Source organism: Rutidosis leptorrhynchoides, chromosome 5 (assembly GCF_046630445.1).
Source record: "Rutidosis leptorrhynchoides isolate AG116_Rl617_1_P2 chromosome 5, CSIRO_AGI_Rlap_v1, whole genome shotgun sequence".
In the NCBI taxonomy this organism is placed as follows: Eukaryota; Viridiplantae; Streptophyta; class Magnoliopsida; order Asterales; family Asteraceae; genus Rutidosis; species Rutidosis leptorrhynchoides.
The window spans coordinates 213,168,959-213,196,229 of NC_092337.1; the positions used below are offsets into that span (position 1 = coordinate 213,168,959).

General features: G+C 34.0%; 1 protein-coding gene across 1 annotated transcript; it reads left to right on the forward strand.

The window, feature by feature from the left end:
• Nucleotides 1–707: 707 nt before the first annotated feature.
• Nucleotides 708–12,912, forward strand: LOC139849259 (26S rRNA (cytosine-C(5))-methyltransferase NOP2B-like). Its single transcript, XM_071838917.1, has 4 exons — nucleotides 708–937; nucleotides 1,441–1,726; nucleotides 1,945–2,052; nucleotides 12,850–12,912. Exons 2-4 carry the CDS (start codon nucleotides 1,637–1,639, stop codon nucleotides 12,910–12,912), a joined length of 261 nt encoding a protein of 86 aa, XP_071695018.1. The 5' UTR covers nucleotides 708–937; nucleotides 1,441–1,636.
• The last annotated feature ends 14,359 nt before the right edge of the window (nucleotides 12,913–27,271 follow it).

Genomic DNA, 27,271 nt, shown 5'->3' on the forward strand with positions numbered 1-27,271 from the left:
AAGAAAACATGTTTAATACAAAAGACAAGCGTTTCGGATAAAAACCTGAAAAGGTCGAAGAAATCTGCCCTAGATCGCAGGGACTCGCCTGGATATCCTCCGGAAAATAAAAGCTAAGCTAACTACTACTAAAAACTAACTAAAAGCTTGGAAATATAAAGTGAATTACAAATTGAGTGTGTCTTAAAATGGATGGAGAAAGTCCTTTAAATAGACTTGAAATTTTCCTGCAAACGGCTGGCAGGCCGTTTGGCAGGCTGTTTGCAGGAGTCGTTTGCAAGGTTTGCCCATTTAAGGTGCCCGTTTGATCTGTCCATTTGGCATGCCGTTTGTGAGCCAGGCAGCCCTTTGGCAGGCCATTTGGCAAGCCTTTTGGTCTGCATGGTCAGCTGATTTTCACTGGATCGTAACTTGATTTCCTGTCTTTCACCGTTTTCGCTCTAGAATCTTCGTTTTAGCTCCGTTTTACTTGATTCTTTTTGCATCGCCTTCATAATTACTTAATCTACAAAATCAATCGAAAAAGCGATAATTTTGCCGACAAAGTTTGAATCTTTATTGTTCATGGCTTAATATTGGGGGTAAAAATGTGACTTTTTTGCCGATATCAATGGGTCTCCCATTTCATTATTTTAGTGAAATTCTCTGAAAAACGCAGAGGGGCATAATTTTCATTTAATTAAATCCTATGTTCTATTCCAGCATAACTTTCCCCCAAATTTCAATCGCTCACAATTCCAGATTTACCTTAACATTCTCAAAACCCTAATTAACACAATCATTGACTGTAAATCTGTAGCAATTAATAACAATCGGATAATCTAAAGAATCCTCCATCACATCAAACTAATTGGTGAAGCTCGATCATAATTCGAAGAAGGCCGAATCTCCAATAGATCGAAATCCTAAAACGTCGAATCAAATAATTTATCTTTTGGTAAATCTAATTTAATTTCTATATATTCTTGATTTTCATCTTTAAATTGTTATATATGTATCCAACTACACCGGAAATATTTACTGATCGTTTTTATAGGATATATTTATTGAAGTCTCACTGGATTCATGTTTCGGTTTTTATTTGTGGCTTAATTTCCATCTTAATCTATATCGACAAAATGGATGATATGCTTTTGTTATTGATATAATATTTGTGACTTATAAATTTCTGATGGAATTGCATTTTTAGTGGTAACTGTATAATAAGGAAATGTATGTATGTATCTTATGTAAGTTGTTTATCTTTGATTTTATGACCAAAAGGCTATCCATTAGTCAAATTAATGATATAATATCTGAACAGCTTATTTGTTTATCTTCTGCAAATGAACGAATTGTTGACATGGCGTATGTATACGACATATTTATCCTTCTGCGTCTTTATATGACCTTATTGCTACTCTTTTATAAAATATTAATCTGAACTTTTACATGTTGTAGGGCCTCTCTAGGTGGTAAAATGACTTACATCGCTGCTCTAATGAAAACACAAGTACAATCTTTATATACATTTGATGATTGCTACAGCTTGAGTTGGATATCCAGCACTGACATTGTGTTCATATTATATTCATTAAAAATGTGACCTCTCATAACACAAGTTCAAATGTGATTAGGTATAATCTATGCTAATGAAATGAAGGAGAAAAGGCTCTCTACACTAACATCAAATTTACAACGATTGGGTGTTACAAATACTGTTGTATGCAACTATGATGGGAGGGAGGTTAGTTATATATATATATATATATATATATATATATATATATATATATATATATATATATATATATATATATATATATAACATTTTCAGCTGCCCAAAGTTTTGGGGAACAACACAGCAGATAGGGTTTTGTTGGATGCTTCTTGCAGTGGTACGTATGTCATTCAGTGATAAGATAAATCTAACACTCATATATGTGTCCGCTGTTGATTTTCCAGTTGAATAACAGTAAGGATTTTGCAAGCGTACATGTTATATCTAAAGACGAGTCCGTCAGGACCTCAATAAGTGTTGTTGATGTACAGAATTGTTCACGTCTACAGAAGGTACTCATAGCCTTTTTAAGAATTTAGTTATTTTAGTCGTTTAATGTATTAAGTTTCTGTTTGTTTATCCTTCTGTTTATCCTTGTGTATCGATTATCGCGAACAAAACAAGTTGACAATCAAGAACCGGTATCCCCTTCCCAGGATTGATGATCTATTCGATCTGCTGCAAGGATCAAGCATTTACTCCAAGATTGATTTGTGATCAGGCTATCACTAGTTGAGGGTGAAGGAGGGCGATGTCCCTAAGACTGCGTTCCGAACTCGTTATGGTCATTATGAGTTTCTTGTGATTCCATTTGGTTTGACTAACGCACCTTCCGTGTTTATGGATCTTATGAACCGCGTGTGCAAGCCATATCTAGACAAATTCGTTATCGTATTAATCTATTCTAAAGAAGAACACGGATGTCACCTTCGACTTGTGCTTGAACTCTTGAGGCAGGAAAAACTCTATGCCAAATTCTTCAAGTGTGAATTTTGGTTAAAGAAAGTTCAATTTCTTGGTCATGTTGTAAGCGATCAAGGTATCAAAGTTGATCCCTCGAAAATCGAAGCCATTATCAAGTGGGAAACCCCCACTACTCCTACTCATATTCGCCAATTTTTAGGCCTCGCCGGTAATTATCGTAGATTCATCGAAGGTTTCTCTTTGATTGCACGTCCTTTGACTGCGTTAACTCACAAAGGGAAGAAATTCGTTTGGGCGGCCGAACAAGAGTCGGCATTCCAAACCCTGAAGCAGAAGTTAACCACCGCTCCTATCTTATCCCTTCTCGAAGGCAGTGATGACATCATTGTATATTGCGATGCCTCAAAACATGGTTTTGGGTGTGTATTGATGCAACAGAAGAAAGTTATTGCTTACGCCTCCCGACAATTGAGATTCACGAACGAAACTACACGACTCACGATCTCGAATTTGGAGCCATTGTCTTTGCACTCAAACTGTAGAGATACTATCTTTACGGAACTAAAAGTACCATCTTCATCGACCACAAAAGCCTCCAACACATTTTCGATCAAAAACAACTGAATATAAGACAACGACGGTGGATCAAAACATTAGACGATTACGATTGCGAACTTCGTTACCATCCTGACAAGGCAAATGTAGTAGCCGATGCCTTGAGCCGAAAGGAGAGAATGGTGAAATGTCCCGTTCTTATTGATTAAAAACGTTCCATATTAATTGATTTCGTTGCGAGGTTTTGACCTCTATATGAGACGTTTTTCAAAGACTGCATTCATTTTTAAAACAAACCATAACCTTTATTTCATAAATAAAGGTTTAAAAAGCTTTACGTAGATTATTAAATAATGATAATCTAAAATATCCTGTTTACACACGACCATTACATAATGATTTACAATACAAATATGTTACATCGAAATCAGTTTCTTGAATGCAGTTTTTACACAATATCATACAAACATGGTTTCCAAATCTTGTCCTTATTTTAGTATGCAACAGCGGAAGCTCTTAGTATTCACCTGAGAATAAACATGCTTTAAACGTCAACAAAAATGTTGGTGAGTTATAGGTTTAACCTATATATATCAAATCGTAACAATAGACCACAAGATTTCATATTTCAATACACATCCCATACATAGAGATAAAAATCATTCATATGGTGAACACCTGGTAACCGACATTAACAAGATGCATATATAAGAATATCCCCATCATTCCGGGACACCCTTCAGATATGATATAAATTTTGAAGTACTAAAGCATCCGGTACTTTGGATGGGGTTTGTTAGGCCCAATAGATCTATCTTTAGGATTGGCGTCAATTAGGGTGTCTGTTCCCTAATTCTTAGATTACCAGACTTAATAAAAAGGGGCATATTCGATTTCGATAATTCAACCATAGAATGTAGTTTCACGTACTTGTGTCTATTTTGTAAATCATTTATAAAACCTGCATGTATTCTCATCCCAAAAATATTAGATTTTAAAAGTGGGACTATAACTCACTTTCACAGATTTTTACTTCGTCGGGAAGTAAGACTTGGCCACTGGTTGATTCACGAACCTATAACAATATATACATATATATCAAAGTATGTTCAAAATATATTTACAATACTTTTAATACATTTTGATGTTTTAAGTTTATTAAGTCAGCTGTCCTCGTTAGTAACCTACAACTAGTTGTTCACAGTTAGATGTACATAAATAAATCGATAAATATTATCTTGAATCAATCCATGACCCAGTGTATACGTATCTCAGTATTGATCACAACTCAAACTATATATATTTTGGAATCAACCTCAACCCTGTATAGCTAACTCCAACATTCACATATAGAGTGTCTATGGTTGTTCCGAAATATATATAGATGTGTCGACATGATAGGTCGAAACATTGTATATGTGTCTATGGTATCTCAAGATTACATAATATACAATACAAGTTGATTAAGTTATGTTTGGAATAGATTTGTTACCAATTTTCACGTAGCTAAAATGAGAAAAATTATCCAATCTTGTTTTACCCATAACTTCTTCATTTTAAATCCGTTTTGAGTGAATCAAATTGCTATGGTTTCATATTGAACTCTATTTTATGAATCTAAACAAAAAAAGTATAGGTTTATAGTCGGAAAAATAAGTTACAAGTCGTTTTTGTAAAGGTAGTCATTTCAGTCGAAAGAACGACGTCTAGATGACCATTTTAGAAAACATACTTCCACTTTGAGTTTAACCATAATTTTTGGATATAGTTTCATGTTCATAATAAAAATCATTTTCTCAGAATAACAACTTTTAAATCAAAGTTTATCATAGTTTTTAATTAACTAACCCAAAACAGCCTACGGTGTTACTACGACGGCGTAAATCCGGTTTTACGGTGTTTTTCGTGTTTCCAGGTTTTAAATCATTAAGTTAGCATATCATATAGATATAGAACATGTGTTTAGTTGATTTTAAAAGTCAAGTTAGAAGGATTTACTTTTATTTGCGAACAAGTTTAGAATTAACTAAACTATGTTCTAGTGATTACAAGTTTAAACCTTCGAATAAGATAGCTTTATATGTATGAATCGAATGATGTTATGAACATCATTACTACCTCAAGTTCCTTGGATAAACCTATTGGAAATGAGAAAAATAGATCTAGCTTCAAAGGATCCTTGGATGGCTTGAAAGTTCTTGAAGCAGAATCATGACACGAAAACAATTTCAAGTAAGATTTTCACTCGAAATAAGATTGTTATAGTTATAGAAATTGAATTAAAGTTTGAATATGATTATTACCTTGTATTAGAAAGATAACCTACTGTAAGTAACAAAGATTTTTTGATCTTGGATGATTACTTGGAATGGATTTAGAAAACTTGGAAGTAAACTTGCAATCTTGGAAGTATTCTTGATTTTATGAAACTAGAACTTTTGGAATTTATGAAGAACACTTAGAACTTGAAGATAGAACTTGAGAGTGATCAATTAGATGAAGAAAATTGAAGAATGAAAGTGTTTGTAGGTGTTTTTGGTCGTTGGTGTATGGATTAGATATAAAGGATATGTAATTTTGTTTTCATGTAAATAAGTCATGAATGATTACTCATATTTTTGTAATTTTATGAGATATTTCATGCTAGTTGCCAAATGATGGTTCCCACATGTGTTAGGTGACTCACATGGGCTGCTAAGAGCTGATCATTGGAGTGTATATACTAATAGTACATACATCTAAAAGCTGTGTATTGTACGAGTACGAATACGGGTGCATACGAGTAGAATTGTTGATGAAACTGAACGAGGATGTAATTGTAAGCATTTTTGTTAAGTAGAAGTATTTTGATAAGTGTCTTGAAGTCTTTCAAAAGTGTATGAATACATATTAAAACACTACATGTATATACATTTTAACTGAGTCGTTAAGTTATCGTTAGTCATTACATGTAAATGTTGTTTTGAAACCTTTAGGTTAACGATCTTGTTGAATGTTGTTAACCCATTGTTTATTATAACAAATGAGATGTTAAATTGTTATATTATCATGATATTATGATATATAATATATCTTAGTATGATGTATATACAGTTAAATGTCGTTACAACGATAATCGTTACATATATGTCTCGTTTCGAAATCATTAAGTTAGTAGTCTTATTTTTACATATGTATTTCATTGTTAATACACTTAATAATATATTTACTTATCATTTAACATAATTAACCAAGTGTATCAATATCTTAATATGATTCATATGTACCTAGTAAGACGTTGTTATAACGATAATCGTTATATATATCGTTTTTGAGTTTCTTAAATTAATAATCTCATTTTTATGTATATAACTCATTGTTAAAATACCTAATGAGATACATACTTATAATAAAATCATGTTAACTATATATATAACCATATATATGTCATCGTATAGTTTTTACAAGTTTTAACGTTCGTGAATCACCGGTCAACTTGGGTGGTCAATTGTCTATATGAAACCTATTTCAATTAATCAAGTCTTAACAAGTTTGATTGCTTAACATGTTGGAAACACTTAATCATGTAAATAACAATTTCATTTAATATATATATATATATATATATATATATATATATATATATATATATATATATATATATATATATATATATATATAAACATGGAAAAGTTCGGGTCACTACAGTACCTACCCGTTAAATAAATTTCGTATCGAAATTTTAAGCAGTTGGAGGTGTTGACGTATCTTCTGGAAATAAATGCGGGTATTTCTTCTTCATCTGATCTTCTCGTTCCCAGGTGAACTCGGGTCCTCTACGAGCATTCCATCGAACCTTAACAATTGGTATCTTGTTTTGCTTAAGTCTTTTAACCTCACGATCCATTATTTTGACGGGTTCTTCGATAAATTGAAGTTTTTCGTTGATTTGGATTTCATCTAACGGAATAGTGAGATCTTCTTTAGCAAAACATTTCTTCAAATTCGAGACGTGGAAAGTGTTATGTACAGTCGCGAGTTGTTGAAGTAACTCAAGTCGGTAAGCTACTGGTCCGACACGATCAATAATCTTGAATGGTCCAATATACCTTGGATTTAATTTCCCTCGTTTACCAAATCGAACAACGCCTTTCCAAGGTGCAACTTTAAGCATGACCATCTCTCCAATTTCAAATTCTATATCTTTTCTTTTAATGTCAGCGTAGCTCTTCTGTCGACTTTGTGCGGTTTTCAACCGTTGTTGAATTTGGATGATCTTCTCGGTAGTTTCTTGTATTATCTCCGGACCCGTAATCTGTCTATCCCCCACTTCACTCCAACAAATCGGAGACCTGCACTTTCTACCATAAAGTGCTTCAAACGGCGCCATCTCAATGCTTGAATGGTAGCTGTTGTTGTAGGAAAATTCTGCTAACGGTAGATGTCGATCCCAACTGTTTCCGAAATCAATAACACATGCTCGTAGCATGTCTTCAAGCGTCTGTATCGTCCTTTTGCTCTGCCCATCAGTTTGTGGATGATAGGCAGTGCTCATGTCTAGATGAAAGGACCCGTTCATATACATTATAAACGATTCACAATAGTTGATTACATCGCGAGGTATTTGACCTCTATATGATACATTTTACAAACATTGCATTCGTTTTTAAAAGACAAACTTTCTTTACAACGAAAGTTGACGGCATGTACACCATTTCATAATACATCCAACTATAATTGACTTAATAATAATCTTAATGAACTCAATGACTCGAATGCAACATCTTTCAAAATATGCCATGAATGACTCCAAGTAATATCCTTAAAATGAGCTAATGCACAGCGGAAGATTTCTTTAATACTTGAGAATAAACATGCTTTAAAGTATCAACCAAAAGGTTGGTGAGTTCATAGGTTTATCATAACAATCATTTCAATATATTAATAGACCACAAGATTTCCGTTTATAAATATATGTACACTCGCAAGTGTATAAAAGTATTCTATAAGTTGTAGGCACCTAGTAACAAGCCTTAACGTTCATGTTTTACCCTCTGAAGTACACCAGATCAGGTGTGTTTAAAATAACCTCGAAGTACTAAAGCATCCCATAGTCAGGATGGGGTTTGTCAGGCCCAATAGATCTATCTTTAGGATTCGCGCCTACCGTACATAGACAAGTAGTTTAATGTTACCAAGCTAAGGGTATATTTCTGGTTTAAACCCACATAGAATTAGTTTTAGTACTTGTGCCTATTTCGTAAAACATTTATAAAACAGCGCATGTATTCTCAGCCCAAAAATATATATAAAAAGGGAGTAATGAAACTCACAATACTGTATTTCGTAGTAAAAATACATATAACGTCATTTAACAAGTGCAAGGTTGGCCTCGGATTCACGAACGTATCAATATTGAGATTCAATATTGCAGGAAAGTACGTAGACGCAACGGAGATGATAAACACTAGATTGACCTCACGAGCATACCCATGAACCATACCCATCACCTCCATAGTTATAACCCATAATTTCCTTAACTTCGACTCATTCAAAAAACTATTTTGAAATCACTCGGAGATCAATCCGTCGTAATATTTTATGTATACTAATAATATCTTGAAATAATACAGAGCAAATATATATATATATATATATATATATATATATATATATATATATATATATATATATATATATATATATATATATATATATATATATATATATATATAAATCGATTGAGAGAGTTTAGAGAAATATATTTTCAAGTTTCTATTAAATAATGAAACCTATTGAATTGTATTTATAATAGATTTTTGAATTATTAAAGTGAATTATTAAAGTGAATTATTAAAGTATGAATTATTAAAGTGAATTATTAAAGTATGAATTATTAAAGTGAATTATTAAAGTATGAATTATTAAAGTGAATTATTAAAGTATGAGTTATTAAAGTGAATTATTAAAGTATAAATTATTAAAGTGAATTATTAAAGTTAAAGTAAAGTAAAAGTAAAGTAAAGGTAAAGTTAAAGTATAGTAAAAGTATAAAAACTATGTATGTATAATACGCGTATAAATATATATAATATTAATTTAAATCGTTATATATATTTAATGAAATAAAATATAAATATCGTTATATTTATTATACTGGTTAAGTAATGAGTTGTCAAAAGTGATTCTAGATACTTATAAAAGTTATATACGTTTTAATAATAATGTTCTTTTTTAAACTGAAAACGTCTTTGTACGTTTGAAAATAGATTAATAGAATATTATGGAAATCAATTCTCCACTAACTTTTGTCTAACTTTCGTAAATGACACTTTTTGTTTTTATTTATAAATAACTTTACAAATTATTCCGAATATCGTTAAGAGAAATAGATTTTCTCAAATCATAGTGGACCTCTCAACAGAGACTTGTAATCATAATTCAATGTTTCTGATAATTCAATCATTTAATATATATTTTTTAATTTCGTCGATAATCATATTGAAAACAAATACGTTCATATAAAGCATTATACGTTTAAATACTGTGTTGACATTTTCAATTTATAATATACACACATATACATACATATTCCTATATGTTCATTTATTAGTTCGTGAATCATTGGAATTTGGTCGAGGTTTAAATGTATAAACATAGTTTAAAATCCTTGAGATTTTACTTAACAAACATTGCTTATCGTGTCAGAATAATATAAAGATAAAGTTTAAATTTTGTCGAAAATTACAGGGTCGTCACAGTACCTACCCGTTAAAGAAATTTCGTCCCCGAAATTTGATAGAGGTCGTCATGGCTAACAATGAGAATGTTATTATGTCGATTATAAAGTTTTATCATGTCTAAGAAGTATGGATAAAATAATTCGATTACTCGAAACGTATGAGGGAAGTTATCGTAAATGAAGGAAATAAGATTATAGTGATTCGTCATATCTTTTGACATCATCACAATTGATCTCCGAATTTAAAGAAAATCTTTGTAATCTATATTGGATTTGATGCTTCGGTGATTAAGGAGATTATGATTCTCTTCGAATTAATACAATAATCCATCTTGATTTCTCTGTCGGGTATTTCACTATAAATCCACCTCCTTCGTTTCCTTACAACTCACACCTTCTATTCTTCCTCCCTTAACTCATATTTTAAAGTATTTGTCAATATGCTTCATCCAGTACTGATTCTCGATATACTCCTCACTTTCATATCTGTCGTTCTTCTTTTTCATCTGCCTCCGGAAGAATCTATTTACTTCTACTATACTCTTGGTTTTATAGTGTTTTTAGTTCTCCCGTGTCTTTATATTGCTATATGCATTGATATATACGGTTTGTGATTTTTGGGTTGTTGTTGGGTTTTATATCTTCCCTTATATTTCAAAGTCCTTGCTTCATCTATAATCATTGTCATCCACAGTTAATGATCTCTTCTATTTGCTATGATTTATACTCCCATTTCTAGTTCGGAGCTTTGTCCTTTCGTTTCTTCTTCTTGCGATTAAGCACCGCTTGTAATGGTCCAGAATTCGCAGATATAAATTTCGGAATGAACATTGTTAATGTTCTAGGAAGGAAATTGTAATGGCACGATCTTGACTTGTCAAATTACCAGAATACCTCGGAAAAGACCGAATCATCAAGAAATATTTTCTTGATATTTAGAGATCAAAGAGAATACAAGAGTCGTGTAACATAGCACATGATGACGTTATGATCTGTGAATCATCATGTTCCATTTAGAAACTCAGCATGAATTACTGTAATATAATCACGTTGATCAAGTGTCATTATATTATACTAACTCATGCTTCAGCTCCCAACACTTCTTCAAGAATATTCCTATTTTAAACTCGAATGTTTCAGAATTTAGAAACTAAAACAGTTTCCTTTATGATGTGATACAGATAACGCGAGGGGGTAAATGATTTTAGATAAGAATGATTATGAAAATATCTTCAGAAATATGGAGGATATTTATAATGGAAGATACGATGATATCTTAGAATATTTAAGATAAGAGGATGATGAAGAATATTGTCCGCAAGGGTTTTAGAGCAAGGAGCAAGGTATTCGTTAATGACTTCAGCAAGTACTGAATCATTTGGATTCTTTGAAGGCAGGTTCAGCCTTTGTGATTTGTCCACAGCCTTCTTCATACTTTGCTCAATCCGTTTTCCAGTTCCAAAGCTTCTCTTTTTCTGAGCTTTGCCAATATACTATCCTTTATCATCAAACTTTTTACTGTTAAGGTCGTTTACAGTTTTTGCTGCTTCATCAGCATTTTTCAAAATTTCGAGAACTGGTTCGCAGTTTAGGGTGTTTTTCAGAAATTTCTCATTCAAAGAATGTAAGTCTTGGAGGTAGACGTTGTGTGTATATGTAATTGTTGATGTAGACATGCTGCGAGGTTTCAAAATATTGTTTATTGATTTCTGATGATTCGTATGACAATTCTCGTTACAAGATGCGAATGAGTAAATGATGTGATTTCAATAAATATAATGATTTTTCGAAAAGTCAAAGATACTTGAAGTTGTTGGTAAGTTTATTGCTTAGGTGGCGAGATATGAAAGGTTCCCCAGTAACGATGACGAAAGGGCAACGTATCTATCGAGGTTATAATAAGACTAGTCCGACTGAAAAGTCGAAGTTAACTTGCTGGAGCTGTGACAAAACTTGCTACTTTGAAAAGGAATTGAAAAGTCATTTTAGCTAATAAATGCCAAAGGGTCTGACACGGATACGCGTCGAACTATGACTTTGGCTTCGAGAGCTTTTTAGGTACATAATTGTGGGTAATATGTGGTTGGATCATCATCTCGATTGTTCATTGTTTGAAGTGTCTTCGAAAACTTCGGAGAGTTTGAACACAGTTGGTAATCGTTAATATACATATGATGTTCTAACACAGTTTTGAAGTCAAAGTATAGCTTTGAAAGATGTAGGAATCTAAGAGTGATGTCTTCTGTTAAATCATGACTTGGATTTTGATTTGTCAAAATCAGAATGCGTAATCAAATTTGGGTGAGAATGGTTGTTTTGATTACTATACAAGAATGTATATTGTTGTGAGATTAGGGAGTATAGTTGATGATTTGCTTAATCAGATTCGAAAAGTGTAACATATTAATTGTGAATTTATATATCTCTCGGGTATTACCTACCCGTTAAATTTTTTTTCACAATTAATATTTTGTACAACAGAATTTTATTAGTCTTTATGAAAATATATATGTGCATATTTTCTTCAGATGTAACATAGATTTAATGAGTTAATATTAAATTAAACTCATTTGATTTACGGTTAAAACTAGAACTGAATAATCCCTAAACACTTTAGAAATTACATAACTTTTACGGAGTATTTATTCAATAAAATTGAAATTATAAATTAATACTTCGTTATTTGTTGGTGTTTGTGGAATTCTTGTGAATTTTGCAAGGTACGAATAATGTTATTTGAAAAGTTTCGAGTACATCGACGATGAAAGTGAAAAATCAAACTTATATTTGAATAATTCATTTGATTTATTATGAATTGGGATTTATTGAATTGAGGCAGAGATTGTAGTTAATGATGGTTAAGTTGTGGACGAAGGACGTACATTATTGCATATTAGTAACATGAATTAACCGAGTAGTTAAGATTCACACATAATAGCTTAGTACGGAAATATTTATTATGGTCTAAGAATTTATATATATAAGATATATATATAAATCCTTTAGTGGAAATGAGTTAATACTTCATAACTCATTGATATGACATACTTGTTGATTTATAATGATGTCCATGGTGATTCTTGAACTGACGGAGTTTGTGATGTTACAGGTGCTGTTGATTCTGACGATACTGACGGCACTGACTGTGTTGATGATGCTACGGTCCTGTTGATGCTGTTGGTAAAAAAATTATAGCTTGTAAATCGTACACCATTTTCGATCAAAGTTTCTACTCTACCATCTCCGTTCACTCATCCGATTTACGGTCAGAATTAAATAATCTCTAAGATTTTGGAGATTACATAACTACCGCAGAGATATCTCTTCAATGAAGTTTATGAATTAATACTTCATCATTTGTTGTTGTTGATATTCCTGGATATTTACAGGGCGTATGACGTTGATGTTTGAGATACAGATTGTAATGTTGCGGTGTGGGATGTGGATGTTGTTGTTGGTGGTGGTGATGGTACTGTTGGTGTTGCTGATGGTGGTACTGGTTATGCTGCTGGTGCTGCTGTTGGTGTTTGTAACCCTTGCACCATATTCTCTAAAGCCACTACTCGAGCGCGAAGCTCGTTGACTTCTTCTATTACACCAGGGTGATTGTCGGTTCGGACGAGCGGATAAATAAAATCTAGAATTTGGTGTAGTATGTAATCGTGACGAGATACTCTAGAAATAAGAGAGAAAATGGTGTTTCGGATAGGTTCGCCGGTAAGTGCTTCAGGTTCTTCGCCAAGAGGGCAATGTGGTGGATGGAAGGGATCACCTTCTTCTTGTCTCCAATGATTAAGGAGGCTACGAACCCATCCCCAATTCATCCAGAATAGATGATGGCTAATTGGTTAATCCATTCCGGTCACACTGCTTTCGGAACTTGAGTGGGATTCCATTTCGGAATCCGAGGGACTTGAACTAATGACGAATTCCATTTCGTACGATTGAATAAAGAATTTTTCGATATGAAATGATTTTCCGGCTATCGTGTGGTATTCTAATTATATAGAGCAAAAGGTTTCGTAGATTACGGAGGAATTTACGGAATATGTCAGGCAAAGTTTACAGTAACAGATACGCTAAGATATGAATTAGCAGATATGCTAAGATATGAATTTTGTCTATACACTATTCATGTAATCAATGCAATAAGATGTGTCTAGACTAAGAATGATAAACAGGTAATTTCTGACAAAAATGATAAGCAAAACTTTTGACATGCAGACACGGTCGAAGTCCAGGCTCACTAATGCATCCTAACGACTATCAGTTAGACACACTAATGCAGACCTGGTTCGCTAAGACCACCGCTCTGATACCAACTGAAAGGACCCGTTCATATACATTATAAACGATTCACAATAGTTGATTACATCGCGAGGTATTTGACCTCTATATGATACATTTTACAAACATTGCATTCGTTTTTAAAAGACAAACTTTCTTTACAACGAAAGTTGACGGCATGCACACCATTTCATAATACATCCAACTATAATTGACTTAATAATAATCTTGATGAACTCAATGACTAGAATGCAACGTCTTTCAAAATATACCATGAATGACTCCAAGTAATATCCTTAAAATGAGCTAATGCACAGTGGAAGATTTCTTTAATACCTGAGAATAAACATGCTTTAAAGTGTCAACCAAAAGGTTGGTGAGTTCATAGGTTTATCATAACAATCATTTCAATATATTAATAGACCACAAGATTTCCGTTTATAAATATATGTACACTCGCAAGTGTATAAAAGTATTCTATAAGTTGTAGGCACCCGGTAACAAGCCTTAACGTTCATGTTTTACCCTCTGAAGTACACCAGATCAGGTGTGTTTAAAATAACCTCGAAGTACTAAAGCATCCCATAGTCAGGATGGGGTTTATCAGGCCCAATAGATCTATCTTTAGGATTCGCGCCTACCGTACATAAACAAGTAGTTTAATGTTACCAAGCTAAGGGTATATTTCTGGTTTAAAACCCACATAGAATTAGTTTTAGTACTTGTGCCTATTTCGTAAAACATTTATAAAACAGCTCATGTATTCTCAGCCCAAAAATATATATAAAAAGGGAGTAATGAAACTCACAATACTGTATTTCGTAGTAAAAATACATATAACGTCATTTAACAAGTGTAAGGTTGGCCTCGGATTCACGAACGTATCAATATTGAGATTCAATATTGCAGGAAAGTACGTAGACGCAACGGAGATGATAAACACTAGATTGACCTCACGAGCATACCCATGAACCATACTCATCACCTCCATAGCTATAACCCATAATTTCCTTAGCTTCGACTCATTCAAAAAACTATTTTGAAATCACTCGGAGATCAATCCGTCGTAATATTTTATGTATACTATGTTGGGATTTAACAAGTTCAAAAACACTTAAACTATTTTAAGAATCATATCAAGCGGAAGCAAGTTAGTTACCATTTTAGAACATGTATATCTTTAACCTTTTAAAGTTAAATCCCAAATAGGATCAAGTTGTGAAACATACTTACAAACTACAAGTAAGAGAAGAGTTTATACCTTCTCAAATGGATGAAACCTCAAGTTGTTATACCCCAAACTTATGCACCAACACCCTAGCTTTGGTTAGGATTTATGAACACTTGAATTTAGTTTGCAAAAAAAAATTAAGAACCCTTGCTTCTCTAAAAAACCCCACGGCCAGATTCAGCTTCAAGAGAGTTCTTGTGCAGTTTTTTTTGCTATCTTTTGATGTATAAAATGCATGTGTGTTTTTCCTACAAGTCTCTAGACCATGCTTATAGAGAATGGGAATTGTAATTGACCAAGAAAAGCATCTAAGCATGTGTACTAGAGTCCCCATGCCACTACATACATTTAAATAAAATGGTTTTTATAAAATTTAATTTTATAAAATTGAATTTTATAAAATACATTTTATAAACTTACATTTTATTTATTATGTTTACATCATTTATAAAACCTATTTTATAAAATGTAACATAATTAATTAATTATTTACCTATAAATAATTAAATCCATATCATATAAATTATTCCATAATTTATATATATATATATACATATACATCAAGTAATAATTTTAGAAAGCCATTTTCTTTAAAATTCAAGTGTCGCGTATTTAATCAATGATCCAATCGTTAAGATCAAATACGAATAAGGTGTTGGCAAGCTTGTTATTGGGTATGACCCGACTTGGATCAAAACATATCAGCCACGTTAATTTAATATGTCTCTCGGGCATATTGAAATACCTTCAATCTCCCACTTGCACGAGAAACATAAGAAATTAATGCAAGTGATGGATACCACCTAACGACCGTCCATCACCCCCAATATGTTATGACTTTGTGCCATTCAAAAACATCATCCCTTTCGAGTTCCCATCTCGAATATGAATAGGTAAATCTTTCATCACATCCTTTTGTCCTAGATGTCATGTTAAATCCAAGAGATACAGAGTGATCACTCTCTTCTAGATTTAACTTTATCAGGCCTTAGACATCTGACTCTCAACGAATAAGAGGGACAAATTCCGTCTTGACTACATACGTCCTAAACATATACCTTGCATTATACCTGAGCTCTTCCTTATGAACTACCATATTTCAGAATAGCGAAGGAAAGAATCAAGGCACAATACTTGGTAAATATCCGAACCCAATATGTATCTCAGGTCAGAGGATACAATGATATTCGCCTTTACTCAAGATTACATGTGATCAACCACAAAGGCCCCATTTAGTAAGTCTTGAGGGCGGGTCTTCCAATATTTGTATCCCACAAATATCTATGAACCTTGGTTGCAACCTTGCACCACATTCATCCCGTGAATGTATACCAATCCGAGTTCATAATAGTCTAAACCTCACATTTGCTCCCACAAATGTAATTGACTACTGAATTTAGAATAATTACTTATTCATGGATAAAATATGCAAAATAGGAACATAACTCAAAATAAATTAACACCATAATTATATTAATGAGTTTGAACAATTTCGTTCCGTTACAATACTTAAAACAGATCATGACCAATCACTAGAATATCGAAGCCCTAATGCACAAACATGTCCTGCATGTTTTGCTCCATGTAAGAGCTTCGTGAGAGGATCCGCTATATTTAGATCTGTGTGAACTTTACGAATACATATCTTTCCCTTTTCAACTTCATCCCTTATGTAGTTGAATCTCTGTTCAATGTGACGGGTCTTTTGGTGAGCACGAGGTTCTTTGATTTGAGCAATCGCACCTTCGTTGTCACAAAAGATCTCAAGAGGGTCCTGAATGGAAGGGACTACTCCTAAGTCGTCGATGAATTTCTTCATCCATGCAGCTTCTCGAGCTGCCAATGAGGCGGCAATGTACTCCGATTCTGTAGTGGATAAGGCAACAACATCCTGTTTTGAACTCTTCCAAGAGACCGCACCACCATTTAATGTGAAGACATAACCGGATTGTGATCGAGAATCATCTCGATCAGTTTGGAAACTCGCATCCACGTAACCTTTTACAGTGAGTTCCTCCTCACCAGACCCATATATCAGAAACATATCCTTAATCCTCCTAAGGTATTTCAATATACTTTTGACAGCAATCCAATGACTGTTCCCTGGGTTATTCTGGTATCTACTTGTCAGGCTAAGAGCGCATGACACATCCGGTCTAGTGCATATCATTGCATACATGATTGACCCAATGGCAGACGCATATGGGACTTTCTTCATTCTCTCCTATTCATCTTTCGTGGTGGGGCACTGAGATGAACTGAGAAGTGTTCCCTTTTGAATAGGTACCAAACCTTTCTTAGAGTTCTCCATCTTGAACCTTTTCAAGATCTTTTCAATGTATGCACTTTGATTCAAACCTATCAGCTTCTTGGATCTATCCCTGTAGATCCCAATCCCCAAAACGTATTGTGCTTCTCCAAGATCCTTAATGGAGAAGCATTTACTTAACCAAGTTTTAACTCCTTGCATTGCCGGAACATCATTTCCAAATAATAATATATCATCTACATATAATACAAGGAACATAATGGTGCTCCCACTAGCCTTCTTGTATACACAAGCTTCATCACCATTTTTAATGAAGCCAAATATCTTGGCCTCCTCATTAAAACGATGATTCCACATTCTAGATGCTTGTTTCAATCCGTAGATTGACTTCTTTAACTTGCATACCTTCTTAGGATATTTCGGATCAACAAAACCTTCAGGCTGAACCATGTAGACATCTTCCTCAAGATGTCCGTTTAGGAAAGCGGTCTTGACATCCATTTGCCATATTTCATAATCATAATGAGCAGCAATGGCAAGTAATATCCTAATAGACTTTAGCATTGTCACAGGCGAAAAAGTTTCATCATAGTCAACCCCTTGAGTTTGAGTGAAACCTTTTGCTACAAGTCTAGCTTTATATGTATCCAAGTTTCCATGTATGTCGGTTTTCATCTTGAAAAGCCATTTACAATCAACTAGCCTTGAGCCAGTAGGTTGTTCAACAAGTTCCCAAACTTGGTTGTCATACATGGATTGCATCTCAGCATTCATGGCTTCCTGCCATTTATCCTTATCAATCCTTGATAAAGCATCTTGGTAGTTTGTTGGTTCATCCAAATCAACCACATAGCAACCATCCATGAGAAACCCATATCTCTCAGGAGGATTACTAATCCTACCAGATCTGCGAACGTCTTGTGTATTTTGATCATCCATTTGATCACTCTCAACATTTTCATGTTGAGTGCTAGTGTCAACCAATTGTGTATCATCTACTTGATCTTGAACCTCTTCAAGATCTATCTTCCTTTCACTATTACCTTCCATTAGGAACTTAGTTTCAAGGAATTCCGCCTTTCGAGCAACAAATACATTTTGCTCGGTCGGATCATAGAAATAGTATCCCATATCATCCTTAGGATATCCTATGAAGATACACTTCGTGGATCGAGCATGCAACTTATTAGCATTATAGCGCTTTGGATAAGCTTCACATCCCCATACTTTCAAGTATGAAAGAGAAGGAGGTTTTCCAAACCACATCTCGTGAGGAGTTCGTTCCACTTTCTTGGTTGGGGCCATATTTAAAATACGAGCCGCGGAGCATAGACAATAACCCCAAAACGACAGAGGTAACGAGCTTCTTGCCATCATAGATCGAACCATATCCATTAGGGTTCGGTTCCTCATTTCGGAAACTCCATTAAGTTGGGGTGTTCCTGGTGGAGTAAGTTGTGAGATAATCCCACAACTCCTAAGATGATCTTGGAAAGCATCCCTTAGGTATTCACCTCCTCTATCGGTACGCAGTACCTTGATTGTCTTGTTGAGTTGATTTTGTACTTCGTTTTGATATTCTTTGAATGCTTCAAAAGTTTCATCCTTTTGCCTTAACAAGTAGACATATCCGAAACGACTGAAGTCATTAATGAATGTAACAAAGTATCTTTCACCATTCCTAGTCATGGGCTTAAAGGGTCCACACACATCCGAATGTATTAATCCCAATAAGTCTTTAGCCCTTTCATAGGTCCCTTTGAAAGGTACTTTAGTCATTTTGCCTTGTAAACAAGATTCACATACATCAAACGAGTCTTGTTCATTTGATTTCAAAAGTCCATTCTTTTGAAGTGTATGCATTCGATTCTTGTTTATGTGACCAAGGCGACAATGCCATAAGTAGGAATCACTCAAATCCCTTTTGAGTTTCTTGGTGCTTGTATGGTATATTGAGCTACTAGATGATGTGTCATCATGAACCAATTCATAAATTCCATTTGAAGGCGAATCCTTAAAATAGAATACATTATCTAAATAAACGTGTATATCATCATTAACAAAATTAAGATAAAAACCACATTGTTTTAAACGGGAAACTGAAATAATGTTTCGACATAAATCCGGTGCATACAAAACATTGTTCAAAATAAGTTCCAAACCACTTGGAAGCTTTAATACAAAGTCTCCTTGAGCCTTCACTTGCACTTTGGCTCCATTGCCCATAAAGAGACTTGATGTTCCCGTTTGCTTGCTACTTCTTTTGAACCCCTGCAAAGAATTGCAAATGTGAGTTCCACATCCAGTGTCTAATACCCATGTATTAGAAGAAGTAATACTAAGCTCTATATATACCATATACATATTACCTGAGGATTGCCCCGCATCCCTCTTTTCCTTCAACTCCTTAAGGTAGACCGGGCAGTTTCGTTTCCAGTGACCCATTTCACCGCAACCGAAACACGGGTCTTCCTTGGGGTTTGCTTGTCCGGCAACCTTTTGCTTCTTGTTCTTGTTTTTGGTTGGGGTAACCATCTTCCCCTTTCCCTTGCCTTGATGAGCGGGTCCTTTCCTTTTAGCCGCCTTAGGCTTAGAGGTGTTATTACCTTTGGACCCACCATCATTGATCATTAGTACGGGTGAAGCCCTTTTACCCATGCTAGTTTCGGCCGTCCTTAACATGCCATGAAGTTCAACAATGGTCTTATCCATCCCATTCATATTGTAATTAATTACAAATTGGTCAAACCTCTTTGACAAGGAGTTTAGGATAAGATCGGTGGCTAACTCATTAGAAATGTTGAGATTAAGACGGTTTGCGCGATCAATAAGGCTTTTCATTTTGAGGACATAAGATGAAACGGATTGGGTGTCATCCATACGACATGCATGTAGTGCTCGAACGGTCTCGAAGCGCTCGACACGTGCTTGTTGAAGGAACATCTCCTTCAATTGCGTGATCATGTCGTATGCAGTATGATGCTCGAAATCCTTTTGAAGTTCGGGTATCATAGTCCCAAGCATTAGGCAAGCAACTTGCACCGAATCGGCGCAATACTTATCCCAATAAGCCATGCCTTCCGTATCATCCTCGTCGGGTTGATCGGGAATGGGGTCCTCCAACACATACGCCTTATCCTCGAGTTTGAGGACAATCCTAAGATTGCGGAACCAATCCATAAAGTTCGTATGGTTGAGTTTGTCTTTCTCGAGGAGAGACCTTAACGATAGGTTGTTCAGGTTAATAGGTGCGTTTTGCATGTTGTTGTTATTGGCGGCCATCTACAAAATTTAACAAAGTTCATTTAAGTATCGATTTTAAATTTAATAAACAATACCCTTTAAATATTAATTGACTTATTAAATATTAGAATCCAACGGTAAATCAAATTTCGGTTAGGTGACCTTTATCCCGTTATTTGATTTAGTTAGGTAGTCATTTATATGACAATTGCAATCCTTTTGCAACTTCTAAATTATGGGATCATGCAATCCTTTTGCATGGCATATTCATCCCATCAACGCCTATTAGTTCCTCATGCTTCGGTGACCCTAAGTTCATGATTCCCAAATCAAGTCGTCTTACTTGTGTAAACGTGTAAATTTAACATACAAGTGGTTAGGTGACCTTTATCCCACAAGTGTGCGAAATTCACCTTAATCATATTAGTTTGTTCATAACGGTTAGGTGACCTTTATCCCATTATGAGTTCCCTAATATTTTCAAGTGTCACACAAAAGGATGGCGTTTAAACTTGTTAACCTAGTGTGTAAAGGGTTTTAAGTTTCCTTTAATTCTAGTTTGAGAAAACTTATATACCATACACCAACATGCATTTAGTGTATGGTTCATTTGAAATCCATTTTCATGTCATGTAATAAATCCAATTTTACTACTTTGATAATAAACCATTTTATATATATGATCCTTATCATGTTGTTAATAACCGTTTATTAATGTCCTTTTAGTCGTTTTTAATTTAACCATTTAAATTGTCGTTTTGCATGTCGTTAATAATGTCTAATTTAACCAATTTAATTTCCATTTTAGCTTGTTGTCAACTTGTGTGATTAACTTGTAGCATACAAACATACAATCCACATAATCATACAAAGCAACCACGCATGCAAAATCATATGTTCACAATCAAGCTATTTTGGTGGACATTTGTTTAGCCGAAAATAAATGTCACCGGTAAAGGGGTTATAACACAAAGTAGGAGATTTTAAATCTCCCACTTAATCTTGCATCCAAATGCTTCTTCATGTGTTCTTCAAGTCTTCATCATCTTCATCATTTTACAAAATATATCCTAATACATTTTGTCTAAAAAATGAAAATACAACCTAATCTATTTTACATACCAAATATAAAATAAATTACATAACCAAAATAATAATATTACAAACCAAATTGAATAAATATTATTACAAACCAAATGAATGAATAATAAATCAACCAAACATGCATACATTCAAACATAAGGTCAAGGCTTGATTGTGAACTTGAACATACAACAAAATATGACCAAATTTCAAGTTCCAAACCCATTTAGAACTTGTTCAAATTCGGCCAAAAATGGAAACCCACCCAAACATATAATTTTTGCATTTTACTATCATGCATGTACATAAAATGCAAAATATATAGTGAGTATAATAATCATCTCGAAGCATATTTCAACAACTTCGGCTCTAGATACCATTGTTGGGATTTAACAAGTTCAAAAACACTTAAACTATTTTAAGAATCATATCAAGCGGAAGCAAGTTAATTACCATTTTAGAACATGTATATCTTTAACCTTTTAAAGTTAAATCCCATATAGGATCAAGTTGTGAAACATACTTACAAACTACAAGTAAGAGAAGAGTTTATACCTTCTCCAAGCTAGGTAGTGAGTGATGAAGTTGATGATGATGAATGGAGCCTCAAATGGATGAAACCTCAAGTTGTTATACCCCAAACTTATGCACCAACACCCTAGCTTTGGTTAGGATTTATGAACACTTGAATTTAGCTTGCAAAAAAAAATTAAGAACCCTTGCTTCTCTAAAAAACCCCACGGCCAGATTCAGCTTCAAGAGAGTTCTTGTGCAGTTTTTTTTTGCTATCTTTTGATGTATAAAATGCATGTGTGTTTTTCCTACAAGTCTCTAGACCATGCTTATAGAGAATGGGAATTGTAATTGACCAAGAAAAGCATCTAAGCATGTGTACTAGAGTCCCCATGCCACTACATACATTTAAATAAAATGGTTTTTATAAAATTTGATTTTATAAAATTGAATTTTATAAAATACATTTTATAAACTTACATTTTATTTATTATGTTTACATCATTTATAAAACCTATTTTATAAAATGTAACATAATTAATTAATTATTTACCTATAAATAATTAAATCCATATCATATAAATTATTCCATAATTTATATATATATATATATATATATATATACATATACATCAAGTAATAATTTTAGAAAGCCATTTTCTTTAAAATTCAAGTGTCGCGTATTTAATCAATGATCCAATCGTTAAGATCAAATACGAATAAGGTGTTGGCAAGCTTGTTATTGGGTATGACCCGACTTGGATCAAAACATATCAGCCACGTTAATTTAATATGTCTCTCGGGCATATTGAAATACCTTCATACTAATAATATCTTGAAATAATACAGAGAAAATATATATATATATATATATATATGTAAATCGATTGAGAGAGTTTAGAGAAATATATTTTCAAGTTTCTATTAAATAATGAAACCTATTGAATTCTATTTATAATAGATTTTTGAATTATTAAAGTGAATTATTAAAGTGAATTATTAAAGTATGAATTATTAAAGTAAATTATTAAAGTATGAATTATTAAAGTGAATTATTAAAGTATGAATTATTAAAGTGAATTATTAAAGTTTGAGTTATTAAAGTGAATTATTAAAGTATAAATTATTAAAGTGAATTATTAAAGTTAAAGTAAAGTAAAAGTAAAGTAAAGGTAAAGTTAAAATATAGTAAAAGTATAAAAACTATGTATGTATAATACGCGTATAAATATATATAATATTAATTTAAATCGTTATATATATTTAATGAAATAAAATATAAATATCGTTATGTTTATTATACTGGTTAAGTAATGAGTTGTCAAAAGTGATTCTAGATACTTATAAAAGTTATATACGTTTTAATAATAACATTCTTTTTTAAACTGAAAACGTCTTTGTACGTTTGAAAATAGATTAATAGAATATTATGGAAACCAATTCTCCACTAACTTTTGTCTAACTTTCGTAAATGACACTTTTTGTTTTTATTTATAAATAGCTTTACAAATTATTCCGAATATCGTTAAGAGAAATAGATTTTCTCAAATCATAGTGGACCTCTCAACAGAGACTTGTAATCATAATTCAATGTTTCTGATAATTCAATCATTTAATATATATTTTTTAATTTCGTCGATAATCATATTGAAAACAAATACGTTCATATAAAGCATTATACGTTTAAATACTGTGTTGACATTTTCAATTTATAATATATACACATATACATACATATTCCTATATGTTCATTTATTGGTTCGTGAATCATTGGAATTTGGTCGAGGTTTAAATGTATAAACATAGTTTAAAATCCTTGAGATTTTACTTAACAAACATTGCTTATCGTGTCAGAATAATATAAAGATAAAGTTTAAATTTAGTCAAAAATTTCCGGGTCGTCACACTAGACGAGTTCCTAATGCTTGCTGTAATGTCTGCCAGAATCTTGAAATAAATCTGCCATCCCTATCAGAGATAATAGAGATTGGTATTCCATGTCTGGAGACGACTTCCTTCAAATACAGTCGTGCTAACTTCTCCATCTTGTCATCTTCTCTTATTGGCAGGAAGTGTGCTGATTTGGTGAGACGATCAACTATTACCCAAATAGTATCAAAACCACTTGCAGTCCTTGGCAATTTAGTGATGAAATCCATGGTAATGTTTTCCCATTTCCATTCCGGGATTTCGGGTTGTTGAAGTAGACCTGATGGTTTCTGATGCTCAGCTTTGACCTTAGAACACGTCAAACATTCTACGTATTTAGCAACATCGGCTTTCATACCCGGCCACCAAAAATGTTTCTTGAGATCCTTGTACATCTTCCCCGTTGCAGGATGTATTGAGTATCTGGTTTTATGAGCTTCTCTAAGTACCATTTCTCTCATATCTCCAAATTTTGGTACCCAAATCCTTTCAGCCCTATACCGGGTTCCGTCTTCCCGAATATTAAGATGCTTCTCCGATCCTTTGGGTATTTCATCCTTTAAATTTCCCTCTTTTAAAACTCCTTGTTGCGCCTCCTTTATTTGAGTAGTAAGGTTATTGTGAATCATTATACTCATAGATTTTACTCGAATGGGTTCTCTGTCCTTCCTGCTCAAGGCGTCGGCTACCACATTTGCCTTCCCCGGGTGGTAACGAATCTCAAAGTCGTAATCATTCAGCAATTCAATCCACCTACGCTGCCTCATATTCAGTTGTTTCTGATTAAATATGTGTTGAAGACTTTTGTGGTCGGTATATATAATACTTTTGACCCCATATAAGTAGTGCCTCCATGTCTTTAATGCAAAAACAACCGCGCCTAATTCCAAATCATGCGTCGTATAATTTTGTTCGTGAATCTTCAATTGTCAAGATGCATAAGCAATCACCTTCGTTCGTTGCATTAATACACAACCGAGACCTTGCTTTGATGCGTCACAATAAATCACAAAATCATCATTCCCTTCAGGCAATGACAATATAGGTGCTGTAGTTAGCTTTTTCTTCAATAACTGAAACGCTTTCTCTTGTTCATCCTTCCATTCAAATTTCTTCCCTTTATGCGTTAATGCAGTCAAGGGTTTTGCTATTCTGGAAAAGTCTTGGATGAACCTTCTGTAGTAACCAGCTAGTCCTAAAAACTGGCGTATGTGTTTCGGAGTTTTCGGGGTTTCCCACTTTTCAACAGTTTCTATCTTTGCCGGATCCACCTTAATACCTTCTTTGTTTACTATGTGACCGAGGAATTGAACTTCTTCCAACCAAAATGCACACTTTGAAAATTTAGCGTACAATTCTTCCTTCCTCAATACTTCTAACACCTTTCTCAAATTTTCACCGTGTTCTTGGTCATTCTTTGAGTAAATAAGTATGTCATCAATGCAAACAATGACAAACTTGTCAAGGTATGGTCCACACACTCGGTTCATAAGGTCCATGAACACAGCTGGTGCATTAGTTAAACCAAACGGCATAACCATAAACTCGTAATGACCATAACGCGTCCTAAAAGCAGTCTTTGGAATATCATCTTCTTTCACCCGCATTTGATGATACCCGGAACGTAAGTCAATCTTTGAATAAACAGACGAGCCTTGTAGTTGATCAAATAAGTCGTCGATTCTCGGTAGTGGGTAGCGGTTCTTGATGGTAAGTTTGTTCAACCCTCGGTAGTTGATACACAACCTGAATGTACCATCTTTCTTCTTGACAAACAAAACAGGAGCTCCCCATGGTGATGTGCTTGGTCGAATGAAACCACGTTCTAATAGTTCTTGCAGTTGGTTTTGCAGTTCTTTCATCTCGCTGGGTGCGAGTCTATAAGGAGCACGAGCTATTGGTGCAGCTCCTGGTACAAGATCTATTTGAAATTCAACAGATCGATGTGGAGGTAGTCCCGATAATTCTTTCGGAAATACATCGAGAATTCTTTTGCGACGGGAACATCATTGATGCTCTTTTCTTCAGTTTATACTTTCTCGACGTGTGCTAGAACAGCATAGCAACCTTTTCTTATTAGTTTTTGTGCCTTCAAATTACTAATAAGATGTAGCTTCATGTTGCCCTTTTCTCCGTACACCATTAAGGGTTCTCCTTCTTCTCGTACAATGCGAATTGTATTTTTATAACATACGATCTCTGCTTTCACCTTCTTCAGCCAGTCCATGCCAACTATTACATCAAAACTCCCTAACTCTACTGGTATCAAATCAATCTTAAATATTTCGCTACCCAGTTTAATTTCTCGATTCCGGCATATATTATCTGCTGAAATTAATTTACCGTTTGCTAATTCGAGTAAAAATTTACTATCCAACGGCGTCAATGGACAACTTAATTTAGCACAAAAATCTCTACTCATATAGCTTCTATCCGCACCCGAATCAAATAAAACGTAAGCAGATTTATTGTCAATAGGAAACGTACCCGTAACAAGCTCCGGGTCTTCCTGTGCCTCTGCCGCATTAATATTGAAAAACTCTTCCGCGGCCTTGTCCATTCGTGTTCTCCTGGTTCGGGCAATTTCTAATAATGTGGCCCGGTTTTCCACATTTATAACAAACTACATTGGCATAACTTGCTCCGACACTACTTGCTCCGCCATTACTCGTTCCGACACCATTTGTTCCTTTCGTTCTGTTAACTCCTGGTCCGTAGACCTCACACTTCGCCGCGCTATGACCATTTCTTTTACACTTGTTGCAAAATTTGGTGCAGAACCCCGAGTGATACTTTTCACACCTTTGGCATAGCTGCTTCTGATTGTTGTTGTTGTTGCGGTTGTTATTGTTGTTGGGATGATTGTTGTAGTTGCTGTTGTTGTTGTTGTTGTTGTTGTTGTTGTTGTTGTTGTTGTTGTTGTTGTTGTTGTCGTTGTTGTTGTTGGGCCGTTTGTTGTAGTTGCGATTGATGTTG